This window comes from Sphaerodactylus townsendi, linkage group LG15, assembly GCF_021028975.2.
Source record: "Sphaerodactylus townsendi isolate TG3544 linkage group LG15, MPM_Stown_v2.3, whole genome shotgun sequence".
Taxonomy (NCBI): domain Eukaryota; kingdom Metazoa; phylum Chordata; class Lepidosauria; order Squamata; family Sphaerodactylidae; genus Sphaerodactylus; species Sphaerodactylus townsendi.
The window spans coordinates 39932748-39953953 of record NC_059439.1 but is presented as its reverse complement, the minus strand read 5'-3'; the positions used below and the strand labels follow the sequence as shown (position 1 = coordinate 39953953).

General features: G+C 58.3%; 1 protein-coding gene across 1 annotated transcript; it reads left to right on the top strand.

The window, feature by feature from the left end:
- Nucleotides 1–4218: 4218 nt before the first annotated feature.
- Nucleotides 4219–20375, top strand: LOC125444449 (misshapen-like kinase 1). The gene is given in 30 exon segments (XM_048516858.1): nt 4219–4280; nt 4504–4549; nt 5448–5538; nt 5673–5803; nt 7240–7353; nt 7793–7845; nt 7938–8108; nt 8228–8299; nt 8463–8514; nt 8516–8671; nt 9034–9147; nt 9365–9454; nt 9550–9595; nt 9598–9749; nt 9868–10053; nt 10608–10889; nt 12074–12142; nt 12144–12169; nt 12560–12711; nt 13860–13933; nt 14160–14183; nt 14745–14911; nt 16009–16126; nt 16351–16494; nt 16891–16996; nt 17448–17643; nt 17802–17890; nt 18957–19000; nt 19002–19095; nt 19719–20375. Coding segments are annotated over 30 exon segments (3282 nt in total). The 3' UTR covers nt 19880–20375.
- The last annotated feature ends 831 nt before the right edge of the window (nt 20376–21206 follow it).

Below are 21206 nucleotides of genomic sequence, written 5' to 3'. Positions count from 1 at the left end.
GCACTCCCACACACACCAGCTGGGTGACCTTGGGCTAGTCTCAGCTTCTCAGAGCTCTCTCAGCCCCACCTACCTCACAGGGTGTTTGTTGTGAGGGGGGAAGGGCAAGGAGATTGTCAGCCCCTTTGAGTCTCCTCACAGGAGAGAAAGGGGGGATATAAATCCAAACTCTTCTTCTTCTTCTTCTCCCCACAACAGACACCTTGTGAGGTCGATGGGGCTGAGAGACCCGTGACAGACCCAAGGTCACCTAGCAGGCTGCTTGTTAAAGAGTGGGGAAGCAAACCCAGTTCACCGGATAAGACTCTGCCACTCATGTGGAGAAGGGGGGGATCAAACCCGGTTCTTCAGGTTAGAGCCTGCTGCTCTGAGCCACGACTCCCCACGGGCTCTCCCCAGGACGGCCATGGCTGCTGGCCCCCTTTCCGGCTTGTTCCTGCTTTACTTGCTTCCTTCCCTCCCCCCGGTTTGAGCCGAAGCAGCTGCCAAGAAGGTGGGGTTTCTGTGGGGTTTCTGTGGCCTTCTGGCCAGCTGCCCTCCCCCAAAAGCTCTGCCTGGATGGTGGGGGTGGGACCCCTTTACAGATGGCCGCTGGTACCCTGCGTGTACCACTGGCTTTGGGTGCGTGTGGGGGCAGCCTCCGGGGCGGAGAATGAAATAATGCCAGGATCACCGGAGTCTGCACTTGGATTTTCTGCAGGAGAGGAAAGGGGGGCTGAATCAGCCATGGGACAGGTTCCAAAATGGGCTTCGCCTCCTCCCCCCCCCCCCTACTGTCCCATGTGGAGGTCGGTAGAGGCACAGGGAGTGTACCAGATCGTTTTGTTCGTGGGGAGGGGGGGGCGGGCAGGGGGGGGGTTTTTTCCATGAAGAGTACTACGCTTGAAAGGAGAGAAGAGGGAGGCTGTTGCCAGGCAACGCCCTACCCACGCCAGGCTGTGTGGCATCGTAGACAATGCCAGCACATGGCTGAGGGCAGTGGGGGGCTGGCTGTGCCAATGCAGAGGGGCGCTCTGCCCCCCCCCCTTCAGTGTGCTAGAATGGCACTCCTCGGGGGGGGTGGGGGGGTCTGGGGGGCAGGAGGGGAGGGCCAATGGCAAGGCTGCGGCAAATGCTGGCACGAGCTTCCAGAGATAAAGGCTGGGGAAGGGGCACCTGAGGAGTCTCAGGGAGACCCGAGCCGGCCTGCCAGGTGGCCCTGATGTCGGAGAAGGCCCACTTTCCCCCCCTCTCTTCCTTGCTGTGGAACTCGCCAAGAAGCCAAGGCGGACCCATGTTGGACCCATCCCCCCCAGCCACAAGGAACCAGGCTCGAAGGGGCCCTGGGTGGGGGGATTCAGCGTCATTTTATTTGTCTAAGATAGTTCCCCAAAGTTACCCCCCACATCCCTGCACAAAGCCCCCGTGGAACTCCAGCCCCTGCCAGAGCCTCAAGAGAGTGGAGCCGGAAAGCAGATTGGGTCTGGGAGCTGGTAGTCCCTTGGGAGGGGGGGGGAGCCCCAGGAACACGTGGCCACTCATCTCCCCCCTCCTTTCTTGTCTACTGCCCCCCCCCCCCCCCAAGCAGCCTGAGTTGCCAGTGGAGTGGCTGTTTCTTAACCTGCAGAGCCGCTGGTTTCTTGCCTGGTGGGAGAGCTCCAGCCTTTGGCGCCCCCTGCTGTTGCAGAATAGCACAACATGGGAGGGAGGGGTCCCCAAAGGCCCTCTTGGGCTGACCCTGCAGGATTCCAGCCAGCTGTTTGGCTCAGAGGAACCTGAGCACGGCTGCCGAGGAACCAGGAAAGCTCCAAATTCCCTACACTTAACAGTGAAGCGTGGGAGGTTAAAAACTTATTATTATCTAATCTGGAGGAACCGGGTTTGATTCCCAGCTCTGCTACCTGAAGCTGTGGGAGGCTTCTCTGGGGAATTCAGATTAGCCTGTACACTCCCACACACATAGCTGGGTGACCCAGACTGAGTCACAGTTCTTGTGAGACTCTCTCAGCCCCACCTACCTCACAGGGTGTTTGTTTGTGAGGGGGGAAGGGCAAGGAGATTGTCAGCCCCTTTGAGTCTCCTGCAGGAGAGAAAGGGGGGATATAAATCCAAACTACTCCTCCTACTCCTCCTCCTCCTCCTCCTCTTCTTCTTCTTCTTCTTCTTCTTCTTCTTCTTTATTTACAGCCCCCTCTTCTCTCTGAGATTGGGGGCCGATTACAGAAAGTTAAAGGCTTGATTGTGGTCAGGCTGCATCAAGGCACCTTGAGACCCCTGCTTTGGGAGGAGGAGGGTGTTATTAGAGAACAGAAGTGGAGAGCCGGTCTCAGCCAAGGCCCCCCAGGTCCCCTGGACTAGGCCAGCAAGCGCTCTGGACAACAACACAGTAAGAACAAGATGATCACGATCCAACAATGCCATGAGCTACAGCCCTCTTCCTCTATAAAAGAGTCTTTCTTTCATTCTACTGTGTTTGCAGTCCCTTCCCTAAAAAATGGTTGTCCTAGGTATTTTTGGTTTGCACATCCTGTGGAATGAGTAGAAGTGTGGGGGCCTCCCCAGGTGGAGCTGTTCCTCTAGGTGAGAGAGGGATCTGCAGCCCTTGAAGACTCAGGGATCTCCCTGTCCAGCCCCCTTAAAGGCCATGGCAGTGGCAGAGGCCATTGTAAACCCAAGGTCTCTGACCCAGTGGCGGAACAGCAACAGAAATGAAGCAGCAGGGACTAGCAGCAGAACAAGCCGCTGAGGACTGGGGAGGGTGCATGGAGCTCCTTCAGTGGAGCCTGGGTCTACATACTGGGTGGTGCAGGGGGGCAGCTCTGGAGCAAGGCTGGCAGAACTCCGTCAGCAGCACGGCACAAGGACCCGGCTGACCCCAACAACTCTCCTCTCTCATCCAGGGCATACATGTCCAGAGCCGGGAGGCAGTTAGCAGCTATCAAAGTCATGGGCGTCCCACTGAGAATGCAGCTTGAGCTGGGGTGGGAGGGAAGCGTGAGAAAGAGGGCAGGGAGCTTGGATCTCCAGAGCAGTCTCGGCAGCGGTTCTTAGAGCCTGCAAGCGCCCGAGGAGGAAGTCCTGCTGTGTTCAGGCACAGCTCTGAAGGTGGAAGAGAAGCCCAGCAGGATGGGGGAAGGGGAAGCCGTCTCTGTCTCGGGGGGGAGTCAATCCAGGGCTACAGAGCATAGCCTCTCTGCCAGGTGTCGCCTTGGAGTAGAGCTCCCTTGGCAGAGGCTTCAGCATCCGGGGGCCCGGGTGGACCTGATGCCTTTTCTGCTCTCTGCCCCCACCCACCCCCGCCCCAAGGGATGAAGAGGGAGGAGATCAAACTGGAGATCAATATGCTGAAGAAATGGCCAGCACCATCAGAACATCGCATGCACCTACTACGGGGCCTTTGTGAAGAAGAGGCCCCCCTGGAAACTTGACTTGACCAGCTCTGAACAGGTGAGAAGAACAGCATTCTCATCTATGCTACAGGGATAATTAGGAAAGGAATTGATAATAAAACTGCAAAGATTGTCATGCCCTTATATATAAAGCAGTGGATGCGAACCGCTTGGTTTACTATGTTCAGTTCTGGTCCGCATCTCACAAAGGATCTTAGAAAGAGACAGAGAAAAAGTGCAGAGAGAAGGGCAACGAGGATGATTGAAGGACTGGAGCACGCCTTCCTTATGAGGAGAGGCTGCAGCGTTTGGGAGACTCTTTAGTTTGGAGAGGAAGGCGTCTGAGGGGGATATGATTGAAGTCTATAAAATTATGCATGGGGTAGAAAATGTTGACAAAGACAATTTTTCTCCTACGTTTTCATAATACTTACTAAAACCAGGAACATACATTTAGAAAATGCTGGGGAAGATTTAGGACTAATAAAAGGAAAAAGTTGCTTCACACAGCGTGTGATTGGTGTTTGGAATATGCTGTCCCAGGAGGTGAGTGATGGCCACTAACCTAGGATAGCTTTTAAAAGAGAGCTTGGATAGATTTATGGAGGGAGAAGTTGATTTATGGCTACCAATCTTGATCCTCTTTGATCTGAAGATTGCCAAATGCCTTAACAGACCAGGTATTAGGGAGCAGCAGCAGAAGGCCATTGTGGTGTTTCACATCCTGCCTGTGAGCTCCCAAAGGCACCCTGGTGGAGCCACTGCGAGTAGCTTGAGAGAGAGCTGGGACTCAGATGGACTCTGGTCTGATCCAGCTAGCTTGTTCTTATGTTCTTATGTTCTTCACAACATGCCCCCACTGCTGATCCACTACTCTGCTCTCACTTGGGCCCAAGAGGGTGCCTGCCCACAGTGACATTTGGGGGGGGGGGGGGGAGGGGGGGGGTGTTTGTGAGGGAGGTGTGTCGAGACTCAACCATAAAAGTCCATGCACCGCTGAGGGTCTTAAGCCTCAGTTTCTCTAGCAGCCTCTTTTCTTCTTCCCACCTTCCCCACAGCTTGTGATGGAGTTTTGTGGTGCTGGCTCAGTGACCCGATCTGGTGAAGAACACTTGCAAAGGAAGCAGCTCTGAAGGAGGACTGCATTTTGCCACCACTACATTTGCCGGGAGATCCTGAGGGAGTACGGGCAGAAGTGACGGGAAGCCAGGGCAGGGAAGGGTCCTCATGGAGGTGTCTGTGGTGAAGACAGAAGCTGGGAAGGAGCTGGCTGCCCTGACTGGCTGGGAAAAACTCTCAGCCGAGGGGCTGCGTGAGCTATCCCTTAATTGCTCAGTAGAGGCCCCATGCGACGTGTGAAATGGATGCTGTTAATTGGACCAGGAGGAGATACCTAGAGATGTAGAAATGATTGAAGGAGCCCTTTGGGGATCGGGCAGTATAGAAATTGAATTAATAATAATAATAATAATAATAAAAATAAAGGCTGGTTTTCTGTGAGGAGTTTACCACACAGTTCAAGTGCTTAATTTGGCTGTCTTGCTGGTGCTTTTGGTCTGTGACGCAGTGGCGTAGTGGCTAAGAGCAGGTGCACTCTGATCTGGAGGAACCGGGTTTGATTCACAGCAGCCTGCAAAGCTTGAGTTTATTGGAGGCTTATCTGAGGAATTCAGATTAGCCTGGGCACTCCCACACACGCCAGCTGGGTGACCTTGGGCTACTCACAGTTCTTCTGAGCTCTCTCAGCCCCACCTACCTCACAACAGAGGGGGGAAGGGCAAGGAGATTGTAAGCCCCTTTGAGTCTCCTGCAGGAGAGAAAGGGGGGATATAAATCCAAACTCTTCTTCTCTTCTTCTTCTTCATGGAGTGAGTTAAATAGGGTTGTTCTGATGGTGGTTACAAGCCTCTGATTAAAGGGTTTTTTTGTGCTGAAACACATTTCAATGCCATGTGTCATTCTGGGCTGTATTGCATCGCTCTGGCTATTTTTCTGCCTTTGATGCTCCCACCCTTTCTGGCAGAAGAAGCCGTCTTGCGCAGGCCTCTGTATTCAGCTGCGTCTCCGTTCTCTTCCCAGGGTCTGGCCCACCTCCACGCGCACAAGGTGATCCACCGAGACATCAAGGGCCAGAACGTCCTCCTCACTGAGAACGCAGAGGTGAAGCTGGGTATGTGCAGACTCTCCTCCGAGCCAGGGGGCGGAGTTGCTTGTCCCTTTTGGGGGTCAGGAAGGAGGTGGGCTTTGAGTCCCCTTGACTTGCGTGCGTAGTTGAGCGCACACACTGTCCTGCCTTTCCCGTAGTTGACTTTGGGGTGAGCGCCCAGCTGGACCGCACAGTGGGCCGTCGGAACACATTCATCGGCACCCCTTACTGGATGGCCCCCGAGGTGATCGCCTGTGATGAGAACCCCGACGCCACCTATGACTACAGAGTACGTCTGCGCCCCAGCTGGGGGCTCCTGCCTTCCCTGGCCCCAAAAGGCAGGCTGGCCGGGTGGGAGAGGCTCTGCTTCTTACTCAGAAGGGCAGGAGCACCAGAAGGGCTTCTGCTTCTTTTTAGACCATAGGTGTCAGAGCTTCGTGACCCCTCCAGATGTTTATGGACTACAGTTCCCATCATCCCCTGCCAGCATGATGCTGCCAGGGGATAGTAAGAACAATGGGCTGTGATCCCTCAGCCTGGAGAACGAACCCCATAGCTAAGCGCTCAACGAGGCAGCCCTGGAGGCAAAACCTGAGTTGGATGCCCCCCCACCCCATGAAGTGACCCAGCTCCACCCGCGACCAAAAAGTTTTTTTGCACCAGGACATTTAGGTGCCTGCAGGAGGTGCATTTTTTAGACATATCAGCACCAAAATTTCCAGCATATATGCATCAGGGGAGACTGTCCCATATGCTACTCCCTAAGTTTGGTGAGGTTTGGTTCAAGGAGTCCAAAGTTATGGACTCCCCAAAGGGGGTACCCCATCCCCATTGTTTCCTAATGAGAGCTAATAGGAGATGGGGGCTACAGTTTTGGTCCATAACTTTGGACCCCCTGAACAAACTTGCAACAAACTTGGGGGGTGCCATCTCATCTCCAGATGATACCCTGAAATTTTGGTGCCGATAAATCCCAAAATACGCCCCTGCAGGAAGGCTATCTAAAAATTTGCCCAAGAATCTTTGTTCTGCTTTTGAGTTTTTCTGCATTGCTGTCAATGGAGGTTGCAGGCTGTGGGGGCACAATTCTGAAGGCACAGTCTCAAAACTTTCAGGGTCTCATCCCAGGGAGACTGCCCTAATGATACCTACCCCCCCAAGTTTAGGTGCAGTTTGGTTCAGGGGCCCAAAGTTTATGGACCCTCAAAACTGTAGCCCCCACTCTCCTATTAGCTCCCATTTGGAAACAATGTGGGGATAGGAGCACCCCTTTGGGGAGTCCATAACGTTGGACCCCCTAGAACCAAACCCTCACACCAAACTTGGGGGGGTAGCATGTAAGGACAGTCTCCCTGAGTGATGCGCCAGAGAATTCTAGTGCTGCTAGCCTAAAAAGCTGCGCCCCCCCTGCAGGCCATAAATGGAAAACCACTAAAATTCCCAAAACAGAGCCCAGCATTTTGATTGCACCCCCACAAGGTGATGCCCACTGGGCAGCTGCCCACTTGCTACCCAATGGGCATTAAGCCATGGTGGCAGTGTGAGGTTTGACACCTGTGTTTTGGAGACCGTGGGACAGCTTGAAGTGCGGGGCAGAGGGAGAGGAAGAAGGGCAAGCGTGATGGCCAAAGGTGGAGGCAGGATGGGAGGGAGCCAAGCTGAGCGGAGGAGGGAGGAGGATTTGTATCTTTGCCCCACACCTGCAGGCAACCTTCCTCTCCACAGAGCGACATCTGGTCCCTGGGAATCACCGCCATTGAGATGGCCGAGGGAGCACCACGTGAGTGTCTGCAGGGGGAGACCGGTCCACTGAGGAGGGAGGGAGGGAGGCTGCCGGCTGTGCAGCTGCGGCAACATCTAGCTGGGGGCAGCCTTCACTAAGGACATTCGCACGGGGCTAAGCCCGGACTCTTGGGCTCTGTGGAAAGGGGAGGGGCTCTCCCAGGTTAAAGCCAAGAGCTGCAGGGCTGGGGGGCGGGATTGGGCCTGGAAGTCTCCTGGAATTGCAGCTCATTGCTGCTTTGGAGGGTGGGGTCCGTGTCATTATGCCCTCCCCAGACTCTGCCCCCCACCCAACTCTCCTGGTATTTCCAAAGCAGGAACTGGCAACCTTATTCCCAGTGAAGTGGGCCCTGGGGACCCCCCCTTCCTCCTTGGAAAGCGCCATTATCTCTCTCTCTCTCTCCCTCTCTCTCCCCCTCTCCCCCTCTCTGTCTCCCTCTCCCTCTGCCTCTGCCTCCCTTCCAGCCCACAATGTCGACATGCCATCCCATGGTAGCTCTTCCTCATCCCCCACTTGATCCCTCCGCCCAAGCTGAAGTCCAAGAAATGGTAGGTGTGTCTTGCTGCCAGCCAGGGATGTTCAGAGCCAGCCCCCGTGACCCGGTTCTGACCGGAGGCCTCTGCTGCCGTCTCCCCTGCAGGTCCAAGAAATTCATTGACTTCATTGACAGCTGCCTGGTCAAGGCGTACACCAGCCGCCCCCCGACAGAGCAGCTGCTCAAGTTCCCCTTCATCCGGGACCAGCCCACGGAGCGGCAGGTCCGCATCCAGCTCAAAGACCACATTGACCGCCTGCATAAAAGAGGGGAGAAAGTCACGGAGAAAGATGCGAGTAGCGGGGGGCAGCTGGCCCATAGCGCAGGCAGGATAGCTCTCTTCCTGGGCCGGGGGGGCGGCATTCCAGGCAACTGAGGGGGTGTGTTTTTGTGGCAGATGAAACTGAATACGAATACAGTGGCAGTGAGGAAGAGGATGACGGGCGTGGCGAAGAAGGCGAGCCCAGGTATCTAGGCAGAGTGGAGTGCCCCCTGGCCCATCCCTGCCCCCTTGTGGGCTCGGTTTGTGGCTGCTGCCCTGTGGCAGAGGGTGGGGCTCTGGTTCCGGGGAAGGGGCCTGGGGCCTCCTCTTCTGCAGCCTGCTCAGCCAGCCCCCCTCCCTCACTGCAGCTCCATCATGAACGTCCCAGGCGCATTCGGTCGCTCGCCTAGGGAGTTCGCCTGCGCTGCAGCAAGAGAACAAGAGCAACTCGGAGGCCCTCAAGCAGCAGCAGCTGGCCGCTCAGCACCGCGACTCCGAGGCCCACATCAAGCACCTGCTGCACCAGCGCCAGCGACGCATCGAGGAGCAGAAGGAGGAGAGGCGAAGGGTGGAGGAGGTGAGCGGCGGCAGCAACCTCAGGGCAGGGTGTGTGTGTGTGTTCGGTTGGAGCACTTGCCAGGGGCGGGCTTGAGGGGAACTGTGCCCGAGTGCACGGTTGTCCCTGAACCCATGCAGCCCATGCACACGCAGCTTAGGAGCCCGGGGCATTGCGCCTCACCTGGCCCCCTGGGCTTGATGCCTCTGGGCCTTGCCCACTGCCCCTCCCGTCGTCCTTCCCCTGCTGTGGAGGGGGTGAGAAGGAGGGCTCCCCTCTTGCTGGCACTCCCGGTCCAGGGATCTTTCCCCCGGCGGGGGGCCTGTGCTGGCCACGGTGTGGTGTCGACCGAGGCCCCTTCTGAAGCCCTCTCTGCCCCCCAGCAACAACGCCGGGAGCGAGAGCAGCGGAAGCTGCAGGAGAAGGAGCAGCAACGGCGGCTGGAGGACGTGCAGGCCCTGCGGCGGGAGGAGGAGCGGCGGCAGGCTGAACGGGAGCTTGGCAGTGTGGAGCCCAGGCCCGGGGTGGGCAGAGGCCCGGTGGGAGCTGGCTGGCTCTGGGCTGGGCTGCGGTGGCTCCTTCTGTGGCCTGGCGCTGTGGTGGCGGCGGGTGTGGCCCGGCTTCCTCTCTGCTGTGGGCCGCTGCGGGGTCTCTCTGCGCTCCTCTCCCCCCTTCACCCCACGCTCTGCTCCCTTCCTTTTTCTCCCTGCTGCCCAGGAGTATATCAGGCACAAGTTGGAGGAGGAGCAGCGGCAGCTGGAGCTCCTGCAGCAGCAGCTCCTCCAGGAACAGGCCCTGCTGCTGGTAAAGGAGGCTGGGGGGGCACTGGGGGGGGTCGGCAGGGTGGTGCTCCCAGCCTCTGGGCAGGCGGCTCAGGGCCCCTCCTCTGCCCCCTGCAGGAGTACAAGCGGAAGCAGCTGGAGGAGCAGCGCCAGTCGGAGCGCCTCCCCGCCAGCTGCAGCAGGAGCACGCCTACCTGAAGTCCCTCCAGCAGCAGCAGCAGCAGCAGCAGCTTCACAAGCAGCAGCAGCAGCAGCAGGAGAAGAAGCCCCCCTACCTCTACAGCCGCGGCGCCGACAAGCCCACTTGGGCGCGGGAGGTGGGTCTCCGCACAGGCCGGCCCCCAGCCGATTCAGAGAGGGTTCGCCCAACAAAGGGAGGAGGGTGGGGGAGCCAGGGCGAATAACCAAGGCTGTGATATGTGGCCTCCTCGGCAGGTGGAAGAGCGGGCACGCATGAACAAGCAGAACTCTGCCTCCCCGGTGGCCAAGAGCAAGATGGTGGGCGGGGGGCCAGACTCAGGACCCCCCTCCCGCTCCGAGTCGGCCTTGCTCAGCTCCTCCCCAGCCTCACAGACCCCGCCTATGCAGCGCCCCGTTGAGCCCCAGGAGGGGCAGCACAAGGTGAGTGTCCCCCCTCCCGCCATGCCTGCACCCCACCCACCCACCCTCCCACCCACCGCTCATCCCCTGCAGCATGCTTCTCCCATCCCTGCCCGCTTCCCTTTCGCTTTCCCTGGGGCAGGGAGGTGTGTAGGACAACAGCCAGGGCGTTCCAGCAGGCCACAAAAGGGCAAGCCAGGAGTCCCCGTGGGGCAGGAGGTAGCCCTGGGAAGCAGCCCCGAGGGTTACACTGGAAGGGAAATGGGACCAGCCCTTGGAGGCTGGCACACATCCTGGCAGTGCTGTGCAGTCCAGAAGGAGAGCACCCGTGTGCTGCTTGCACCAGGCCCGCTACATGCGCTGCTTTCTGGACTCCTCGGTGCTCAGGGGGGCTGTGGAGTTGCAGCCATGGACATTCGGAGGGGTGTATTCTTTCCTGAGCCAGTGATGGGAGAAGGCTGCAGATGTAGGAGGCAGGTGCCCGTAGGCGAGGAGCAGGGTTGGGTGGAAGTGTGGCTCCGTGCCCGGGGCCAGTCCTCCCCCAGTGACCCCCTGCCCGTCCTCTCCGTCCGCAGAGCCACCTGGCCCATCGCGTCCCGCTCAAACCATACGCTGCCCCCGTCCCTCGCTCCCAGTCGCTGCAGGACCAGCCCAGCAAGAACCGCGGCGTGCTTTTCCCTGTCCACTGCAGCTCCACCACCACCTCCGCCCCTCCCCACCTCCCGGCCCGAGGGCAGTCCGATCAGGCAGAACTGTCGGACCCCACTTCAGAGAGCCCCGCCCCGCAGCCATCCCGACCCACTGCTGACCAGCGAGGACCGCCCTGGGTCAAAATGGACCCTGAGCCCCCTCCCAAGGTAATGGCGAGGGGGAGGGGGAGGGGTGATGCTGCTGTCAGAACCTGCCCCCCCCAGGGACCTCTGGGGAAGGGGTGGAGGCTGGGGGGGTTCCCTGAGGCCATCTGGGGCCATAGCTCCACCCACCAGTATGAAGACGTGCTCTCCTTCTGCCTAGATGATTCCCTGTGGGGCTCCCACCCCCCCCCCTTGTGGGTTCAATCAACCCTCCCCCAAGTGTGGATCTGATTCTCAGTCACTGTTCTGTGGAGCTGCTCCATTATGGGGCAGCGGTCCACACCACCACTCCCTTGTACTGCTGTACAGAGAACTCTGCGCTTACTCCACCCCCCCCCTCCTGGGTCTCAGGCCAGGAGTGTCCTTCACGGCAGAATCAGGGGCTGCTTTTTTCAAGACGGTGCTGATCCTCACAACGTCCCTGCAAGGCAGGGTCATGTTGCCATGTGCCAACAACCAAGGTGTGGCTTGTCCCAGGGCTCCCTGAGTCGGCGTGGTGTGGTGGTTAAGAGCGGATAAACTCTGATCTGGTGAACTGGATTTGTTTCCCCACTCCTCCGCATGAAGCTTCTGGGTGACCTTGGGCTAGTCACGGTTCTCTCAGATCTCTCTCAGCCCCACCTGCCTCACAAGGTGTCTGTTGCGGGGAGGGGAAGGGAAGGGGATTGTCAGCCACTCTTGCAGCTCCTTACGGTAGAGAGAAGCAGGGTAGGAATCCAAACTCTCCTTCTTCAATGGGAGAAGGCGTGGCTCAGGGGCGGAGCCTCTGCGGGGCTTGCAGAAGATTCCCGGGTCGGTCCCCGGGGGGCATCTCCGCTCACAGCAGTCCGATGGTGGGTGAGGCGGAAGGGCTCTCTCTGCCTGAGACCCTGAAGAGGCGTTACCAGTCTGAGCGGCCCAATCTGATCTGGATGCTCCGATTCAGTTTAAGGCACGAATTGTCAACTACTTCGCAGCCCCCTCCAGTTGTTCTCACAGGACTACAGTTCCCATCCATCCCCTTCCAGCATCATGCTGACAGGGGATGATAGGAACTATGATCCACTAACATCTGGAGGGGACGTGAGTTGACACCTACTGAGACTAAGAGTGTCTTCATGAGTTTGCCCCCCCAGCTGTTTGTGTGGATTCTTGGGCCCACCCCCAAGGCCGCCCTTCACTGACTGTCCGTCCACCTGTCCTCCCAGGTTCCCCAGCGGACATCGTCTATAGCGACAGCGCTCAACACCAGCCGGGGCAGTGAGAGTGGCAACTTAGCAGGCCAGTTACGCCGTCCGAGCCAGGTGACCTTCCTGCCACCCTGGGGAGACAGGGCTCAGACCCCCGGAGCTGGGCTGTAGTCAAGCCCTCTGAGTGGGTCAAGGGCAGCCAGTGGGACCATGGGAGGCTGCCAGCCCTCCTTCTGTGCTCTGGAGAGGGTGCTGACGTCTCCCTTGGGGCTGCTGCAGGCCTGCCCCTCGCCTCTGGCCAAGCGTAGCCCAGTCACACGAGGGGTGGTTGGCCTCCGAGGAGGGGAGGAAGCCGCTGTGTGAACCTTGTTCCCAGCTCCTCCGGATGGGGCCCAGCACCCCACAGCGGGAGACCTCTCCCCCCCCCCCCCCCCCGGTCCTGGGGCGCTCGGCCCCGTTGCCTGGCTCCCCCCCAGCCCTGATGTGCTTCTGCTCCATCCACAGACCTCGTAGCAAGTCCGCCTGGCATATCCACATGCAGAGCCGGCTGGAGAGGGGTCCCAAGTGGGATCCCTCGCCAGCCCCTCATCCCCCCCAGACCGCAGGCCGGACCCCACCCTGGGACCTGCCGCCTTCCGTGCCAAACGCCAGTAGGTAATGGAGCATCGGCCTGGCGGCGGCGCGAGCACAGCGGTGGCTTGCTGGCTTTCTCAGCTGTGGTCTTCTCTCTGCGTGGTGATGGGTTTTGCACTGCTGGAGCGGCACTGGGGGGGGGGGGGGGCCGAGCCAGGCCGAGACGAGCCGAGCGAGCCCAGCGAGCTAATGGCCAGCTCCCTTCCCTTGCAGCAACCAGGACCCCTCAGGCGAACCCTGGCTTGACCCTGGCTGGGAGCGCCGGACAGTTGCTGCAGTCCGGGGAGGCTTCCAAGCACCTGCCCCAGGCTAGTCTCTGGAAGCGCAACGTGTAGGAGGTGTGGGCACAAAGACCTCTGGCATCCCACTGCTGGGGGGCTGGGGGTGGGCTGAGCCCTAACCGTGGGCCTTCTGAGGAGTCTGGGTGGCTCCGGCCCAAAAAGTGAGGCAGGGCCAGGGGGCCGTTGGTCCAGTTCAGATGGGTAGCCCTGTGGACCAGATCTTGGGGTGCCCCATGGCCCTCGCTCCTCCTTTCCCCCTGGACAGCCCACCCCCAGTATGCCTGAGGGAGGGAGGAATCCCAAACACCAGCTTCTGTGGTGCCTGCAGGCGTCCGTGAGGGCATTTATTTCCATAAGCCGCCTTGAGCCAAGAGGAAAGGCGAGCCATTGGTGCTCACGCTCCGTGCTTCTCTTTTGCCTTTTCCCACTTTAAGTTTAAATTGCTTTTCCTAAGGAGGGGTCCACCCAAAGGATGCCTGGCACAGACAGCCCCCCCCCCCCCCCGCCCATCCAAACATTTTCTCCTCTCATGCTGGTTCAGGGAGGTTCTTGGCCTTGAATCCAATCCAATACAACAACCTTTATTAGGCATATTAAAATAGGCCCCGGAGCATTACAGACACATCTGAAGTACAAATCAAAAGTACATTCAAAACACAGACAGATAAACTGTATCTAGCATTGGACGTTACTTAGAACCAGGCCTTGAATCCCATGAGTTGTACACAAATGGCCAGTCCCTTGGACACACCAGGGGGGCAGCGGTGGGCTTAGCATTGGGGGGGGGGGGCATGGGCTGTGCCTTCAAAGGGCCTCCTGCGAGTGGGTCGGAGTGTCCCAGGAGGTGAGTGAGATGTGGGCTGCCTCACCTTCTGTCTCCCCACACACAGCTCCCCTGAAGCTGGACAGCCCCCCGGTCATGCCCAAGGGGGACGACCACCGCTCACGTCCTGGCCGGCCAGCGGTGAGTAGCAGAGCCAGTAGGGCTGGGGTCTTCCCACAGGTCACGTGTTACGTCCTTCTAGATGTGTTGCATCAATGAGGACTGTGAAATCTGCCATCCTGAGAAGTTTTCTGACGGGGGTGGGGGGGGGGCTGTTGGGGGGGGCTCTGAAGTTCATGTCCTGCATCTTAACTTCTGTGTCCTCTCTCCTTCTCTCCTCCTCTCTCCCATCTTGCCCTCTGCACAGAGCTATAAACGGGCAATCGGCGAGGTTAGTGCCTCCCCCGGGAGGGCCCCCTCCCACCACAAGCTTTTTATTCCTAGTGCCTGTGCGGGGAGTCAGGCACATGATCCCAGACCCGCAGTGGCCACCCTTAGGACCGTCCCTCTTCCCAACCCGGCCTCCACTGGGATTGGACACGTGGGCCGAGGCAGAAGGGACTGCTGGGGGGTGGAATGGCAGCAGCCGGCCCGAGACACAGGAAAGAGGAGCAGGGGTTGGTCCACATGCAGCCTGGCTATCCCCTCGCTTTGAGACCCTTTTTGCAAAAGACAGTGGTTGCCCTTTCTCTTCTAAGCCGGCACCTGATTTCCCTGAGTCCTGATTCCCAAAGGGGCCCTGCATGTCAGAGCAGGCCAGAAGAGAGCAGGGCCGGCCGGCCGGGGAGAGCCAGGGTCACCTGAGGCTTTCCTTCTCTTCTCCTCCTCCCCCAGGCCAGTGCATGTTTCTCCACATGACTCCTGTGACAACAAGTTCTCCTCTCCCCCCCCCCCAGACAAACTGCATTTCACCCCCCACATTGACACACGGCCACTCACTTTCCCTTCCTAGAACTTTGTGCTGCTCCGAGAACGTCCAGAGGATGTGGCCCACAAGCCCCTCAAGAAGGCCATGGACTACTCCTCCTCCAGTGAGGAACTGGACTCCAGCGAGGAAGAGGAGGACGAAGAGGCTGAGGGAGAGCGCTCTGAGGCCGGCACAGACACCACAGGGGCCAGGTGAGTGTGGCATTATCACAGAGGGGCTGGGCGCGTAGGTGAAACCTGCTTGTCCACTCGCACACGCGCACTGCCTCTTAGCGGACAGAGTCCAGGGCCCCACGGGGCCAGGTCTCCAAGGATGGAGGCGCATCTCCCCAGTGGTGGCTTTCTACCTGGGCACGATGTGTGTGGCGGGATGGACGGTGCCGCGCTCCGGAACTGTCCCAAGCACTTCGCTCACAGCAGGACATATAACAAGGGGAGCAGCAGTGGCGTAGTGGTTAAGAGCAGGTGCGTTCTAATCTGGAGGAACCAGGTTTGATTCCTCGCTCTGCCGCCTGAGTGTGGAGGCTTATCTGGGGAATTCAGATTAGCCCGTGCACTCCCACACACGCCAGCTGGGTGACCTTGGGCTAGTCACAGTTCTTTGGAGCTCTCTCAGCCCCACCTACCTCACAGGGTGTTTGTTGTGAGGGGGGATGGGCAAGGAGATTGTCATCCCCTTTGAATCTTCTGCAGGAGAGAAAGGGGGGATATAAATCCAAACTCTTCTTTATGGGAAGACATTCCAAAAGTTGTTAAAACAGAGGCACAGCTTGGCATAGACGGGGTGCACAAAGACAATAAAGGCTATCTTTCAGTACACTCACAGCAGCCCTACAAAACATAGGTGCTCCAGAGGACGCCCCCCCCCCCCCGGTTGTAAAGTGCATAAGCACAGTTCTCTCTGGCAGCAGTGGGGGGGGGGGAGAATAAAAGGGGGGGGGATAACTGCAGTTACAGTGATCAGTGTTTATGCCTGGTGATACCAGCTGGCCAATCTAGAGGCTGTCTTGGCCAAACTTTCCAGGCTCAAAGAGCTCCTCCCCCCCCCCCGGCCATCTGGAAGGAGCAGGCAGCCCCTCCCATCCAGCACCTCTTCACCTGAAGCAGATCATCCCTGGAATAGGGAAGACGCTCCGAGCCCAGCCTGCACCCATGAAGCCACTCCGCTGGTCAGAGTGAGAGCATTCCTCTATGATGGCTGCTCCCTTGACAGTATTGCTTGAGCTTCTTGCGGGGGGGCCCCTTGAGCGTGCCCTGACCTCTTCTCTCCCCCCCCCCATCTGTGCCAGGGATGGCGACACAGACTCGGTGAGCACCATGGTGGTGCACGACGTGGAGGAGCTGACGGGTGGTGGCAGCGGAGGCTCCGAGAGTTCGTACGGCGAGGGGACCATGTTGGTGCAGCGGGTGAGTGGCCTGCCCCATCCCCACGTGGCGTCAGCCCCCTTCCTCGAGGCTGGGGGGGCCAGGGAGTCACTGTCCCTCTCCCCTTCAAAGTCACAAAGAAGCTGCTCTGCCATTGCCTTCCCCACCACCACGAAGGCCTGGAGCCGCCCTGCAGACCTCCCAGGCTCTGGGGCGCAGGAAGTGCCCTGGCCTGCCCCCCGCTCACCCTGCACCCTCCCTTCCAGACCCCCGAGGAAGAGCGGGGCTTGCTGCACAGCGACAGCAACGGCTACACCAACCTGCCAGACGTGGTCCAGCCCAGCCACTCACCCACCGAGGCCAAGAGCAGCAACGGCTCCTCCTCCCCCTCCAAGGACTCAGCGACAGACGTGAGCGTGAGAGGGGGGGTCTGAAGGGGGGTCCAGAAATGCAGCTGGGTTCTCCCCTCTCCTATGTCAGAGACGTGGTATAGCCTTGGCTTGGCTGTTCCCTCCTGGCCTCGGTTTCCTCCTCCCAAGAAACAAGAACCTTCTCCATGTGCTTCAGCTGTACTCCCAGCCCCTTATAGGACCCTCTGTGTCGGGCACAGAGCTGCACTAGTTGGGGGTGGGGGTGTCTCTTGGTGCAGAGGCAGCCAGTGTTGGAGGCTCCTGGGCAGGACCAAAGACAGCCCCCCCCCCCTTTCTTTGGGAGGCCCCGTGAAGCAGTGTTGTGCCATGAGAGCAGAGCTGGGAAATGACCCCCCCCCCCCCCCGGGGTCTTCTGCTTTCTTTCCCCTCTTGCAGTATCAGTCACGAGGCCTTGTCAAAGCACCCGGGAAAAGCTCTTTCACCATGTTTGTGGATTTGGGCATCTACCAGAGCTCAGGTGGAAGCGGAGACACCATCCCCACTTAACTGGTGAGGGGCAGAGGAGAGACCCCCCCCACCGGGACTTTGGGAAGGCACTAACGGCCTCGCCTTGAGAGCACAAAGCCACGCCCAACTCTGCTGCTCGATCCCCGGCCTGCCAGAAGGCGTGGGCTGCTGCCCCCAGCCTCACCCCAAGGGCCGGGGTCTTGCTTGTGTCAACAAGGGTCTGGTGCTGCTTTGCTCTGTTCAAAGCTGAACAAGTTCTGCTCTTGCGACTGGAAAAGGACACCCCCTGCGCCCCCCCCCTCCCCCCACGGGTCATGCTGACTCGGCGCTCCTGATTCCCCACCTGTTCATAATTGCTTCTCCTGTTATGTCACCTGCTGCATTGCGGAGGCTTGAGGGAAACCCCTTCCGGACTTTAACCCGGCTCCGAGAAAGACAGCAGCCAGCCCAGCCCCCAAACCCTAACCGTCCCCCGTGTGGTCTGTTTGCAGCCTTTGACCCCAGTCGACTGGAGCAGCTGCAGCTGGAAGCCCGTAAAGGCTCTGTGGTCAACGTGAACCCCACAAACACCCGCCCCCACAGTATTGACCCATGCGAGATCCGCCAAATACAAGAAGCGCTTCCAACTTCGGAAATTCTGTGTGCCGCCTTTGGGGGGGGGGTTGGGGGGGGGGGGGGTGGGCCCCAAGGGGCCGGGGGGGGGGGGGGGTGGAGGAGCCGGTGGTGGCTCCTGGGGGCAACTCGCCCATCCTCTTTGCCTTCGACCACTTAGGCGTCCAACTTGCATGGTGACAGGCAGGCTGAGAGCGGCCTGATGCTCCCTGGACCCGGGCCTTGAGGCAGGGCAAAGTGTACAGCCTCATCAACCGCCGCCGCTTCCAGCAAATGGATGTCTTAGAAGGGCTCAACCTGCTGACCACCATCTCAGGTGAGGGGCATGGGGGGAGGGGTGACCTCTGTGCCCTCCATCCCTGTTTAGGGGGTCTGCAGGCAAGGGGGCATCCGTTGGCCATGGTGGGAGTCTTGGGCTCAATCTCCAGCTGAAAGAACCAGGCAGGGGCTGTGGCTCAGTTGGGGAGCCTCTCTCTGCTTGACAGGCGGAACAGGCCCAGGTCCGACCCCTGGCAGCACCCAACAGGTTGAAAGGGGGGGGGCAGGAGAAAGACTTTTCTCTGCCGGAGACCCTGCCCATCTGAGCAGACAAGACTGAAGAGGAAGAAGAGTTTGGATTTCTATCCCCCCTTTCTCTCCTGCAGGAGACTCAAAGGGGCTGACAATCTCCTTGCGCCTTCCCCCCTCACAACAAGAAGCACCCTGTGGTGGGACAGGTGGGGCTGAGAGAACTCCGAGAGAGCTGGGGTGACTTGGCGAGGTCACCCAGCTGGGTGCAGAACAATATGGGAGTGCACAGCAGGCTAATCTGAATTCCCCAGAGAAGCCTCCACAGCTCAGGCAGCAGAGCTGGGAATCAAAGCCGGTTCCTCCAGGGTGTTAAGATACTTGGCAGGTGCTCTTAACCTCCTAAGCCACTGCCCGGCCCGGGTGGGCCCAGAGTCCCCCCCCTCCACAGAAAGTGAGAGAAATGAGAGTGGCCATTGAGAAGTCCAAAGAGCACTCCCGGTCTCCGTGCTTCATGTGTGAGCGATGGAGCTTCACCTCCTCTCCCCCATGGAGTCAGGAGTGTTTTGGTGGCCCTCCAAAAGCGGCAGACTCAAGAGATTACCTGAAGAGAACCAGGTTTGATTCCTCACTCCTTCCACGAATGGCAGACTCTCAGTTACCCTGGAGGGAGCCGGTTCTGTTTTCCTTCCCTCCTCACATGGAAAGCCTGCTGGAGTGACCCCTTGGACCAGTCTCAGTTCTCTCCCAACTCCTCTCAGCCCCACCTGCCTCACAAGGAGTCTGTTGTGTGGGGAAAGGAAGGAACAAGAGAGTTTGTCCAAAGGGAAGAAAAAATAGGGTATAAATCCAGAACTCTTCTTCTCCTCTCTTAGGGAAGAGGAACCCAAGCTACGATGTCTACTACCTCTCTTGGCTGTGAGAACAAAATTTTGCTACTGCTGATCGAAGTGGAGAAGAAGCAGGGCTGGACCACCGTGGGGGACATGGAGGGCTGTGTCCACTACCGTGTGGGTAAGTCCACTCAGCTCCTGCCTCCTGCCCTGGTAAGCAGCCCTGGGGGGTCGACATGGCCAAGCCCGCAAGAGGAACTGCCAGAGCCCCCGTATTCCTCTTCAGAAAGTGTGAGTTATCAGGGGGTGCTTTTTAAAAAGGCACTAATGTGTCGGCAGCTCTCCTTCCCCCCCCCCCCCAAAAAAATGTTTCTGCTCAAATGAGATCAATAAACTAAGACTCCTCCCCCTCCCCTGCCAGATTTCAAGGTGGGCCCAGCAGGGAGTAAACACAGAAACCTTTGGGGAGATCCAAGGGGTGGAACTGATTCAAGCAAGTGAGCCCAGCCACTGGGTGCCCACCTGGAACCAAGCCAGAATTCCTTCCCAGAGGCCCAAACTGGACCAAATCCACTTTCACGCCCCCCGTCTGTGCCTGGTCCCCACCCCGTGCACTAGTATCTCCTTCCCTCACAAAAAAATGGGAAGAGAACCCCCATGGGCAGAGGGAAAGGTTCCCTTTTGCATCCCCACCAGTCAGGGTAGATAAAACCTCCGGGGACTCCCAGGAAGGCGCCTGCGAGGTTCCCTGCCCTTCGGCTCTCCCAAGAAGTCTGTTTTTCCCCTTCTGACTCCCCCCTGCAGTAAAGTACGAGCGGATCAAGTTCCTGGTCATTGCGCTCAAGAACTCGGTAGAGGTTTACGCCTGGGCACCGAAGCCCTATCACAAATTCATGGCCTTTAAGGTACTGGGCGGGGAGCTGGGGGTTGTGAGTGAAGGGGGGGGAGCTGGGGGTTGTGAGTGAGGGGCGGGGGGGGCTGCAGTTTCAGGATTCTGGATACTCCAGGAGGCTCCTTGAAGGCCACGGGATGCTCTGAAATCTGCAAGAAAAAACACTCTGTATAAATTCCAGTGGGGTCTCAGTGGGGTGGGCAGATTTCAGTAGCAGCTGAATGGATTGGATGAGAGTTCTGAGGGGTTTGTCGCTGCCATGCGGGGGAAAGGAAAGGTGTGTTGAGGAGGCTGCCTGACTTCCCCAAAAATGTGCAGCCGCCTTTTGTGCTTGGAGCCAGCCAGATGGAGCCGCTGCCCTTGTCTGTGAGTCCCGCTCAAGTTCCTCCTCGTCTCTCTCTGGCGCCAGTATCTCAGGCGTCGTCTTAGCAAGCGTGCCCTTCCTGCCTTCAGCAGTTACAGCTTTGGCTGAACGAAGCTGGCCAGATCTTGGTCTCTGGATCAGGAGGAACAGGAAGCCCAGCACAGCCAGAGGGGGAAATTGTAGACAACTGATCCAGGCATGCTGATCCATCCTTCAATGCACTAGAAGCAGACCTCTGGGCATTACTCTGACCCATGAGGCCACATCCGACCCTTGAATGACCCTGACTGGCCCCTGCCGTTGCCCGTGCTGGGGCCGAAGCGTCTTTGAAAGCCGCAGAAACCCGGTTGCCTTGGCTGCCGGCTTCTGCAGAAGGAGCTCAAAAGCATCTCGCCCTGGCCCGACCCTCCACAATATTTTCTGTTTCTTATCATTGCATTGCAGGAAAAATAATTGCCCACCCCTGCTTTAGAGGGGCTACATTACTGTAATGCGCTACGCCTGGGGCAGCCCTTGAAGGCAGATTAGGATGCACCTGTTATAAAATGCAGCGTTTCATCTGTTATCTGGGACTAGCCAGAGGGGCAACCATTTCACTCCTATCCGGAGGAGTCACCCAGCTGACTCCCAGTTAGTTTCAAGATGCCAATCCTTCGGAGCCTGCTTTTCTTTCATGCCGAGGGGCCCACACACTGAAAGAGCAGCTTCCCTCTCCCACTTGCGCATTCTCCTGGTGGCCTCTCTAGCCTTCCCAACAAGGTGTGCCATCAGTGCTCCACCTCCCCTTGCCTGGGGCACAGGGTCAGCAACAGATCCAGGAGTCCAGGCCTTTATTTCAGTGGGTCTGGTTGGGACTTAAATGTTTTAGTTTCAGCTTTTAATGTGGGTTTGTTTTTTTATTGTTTTGTTTTATTAAGTTTGTTTGTTAAATTGGTTTGTTTTATTAAGTTGCTTGTATTGTCTTCACATAGTTAGACTCACTTAACTATGAATGAATGAATGAATGAATGAATGAATGAAGATGAATGAATGAATG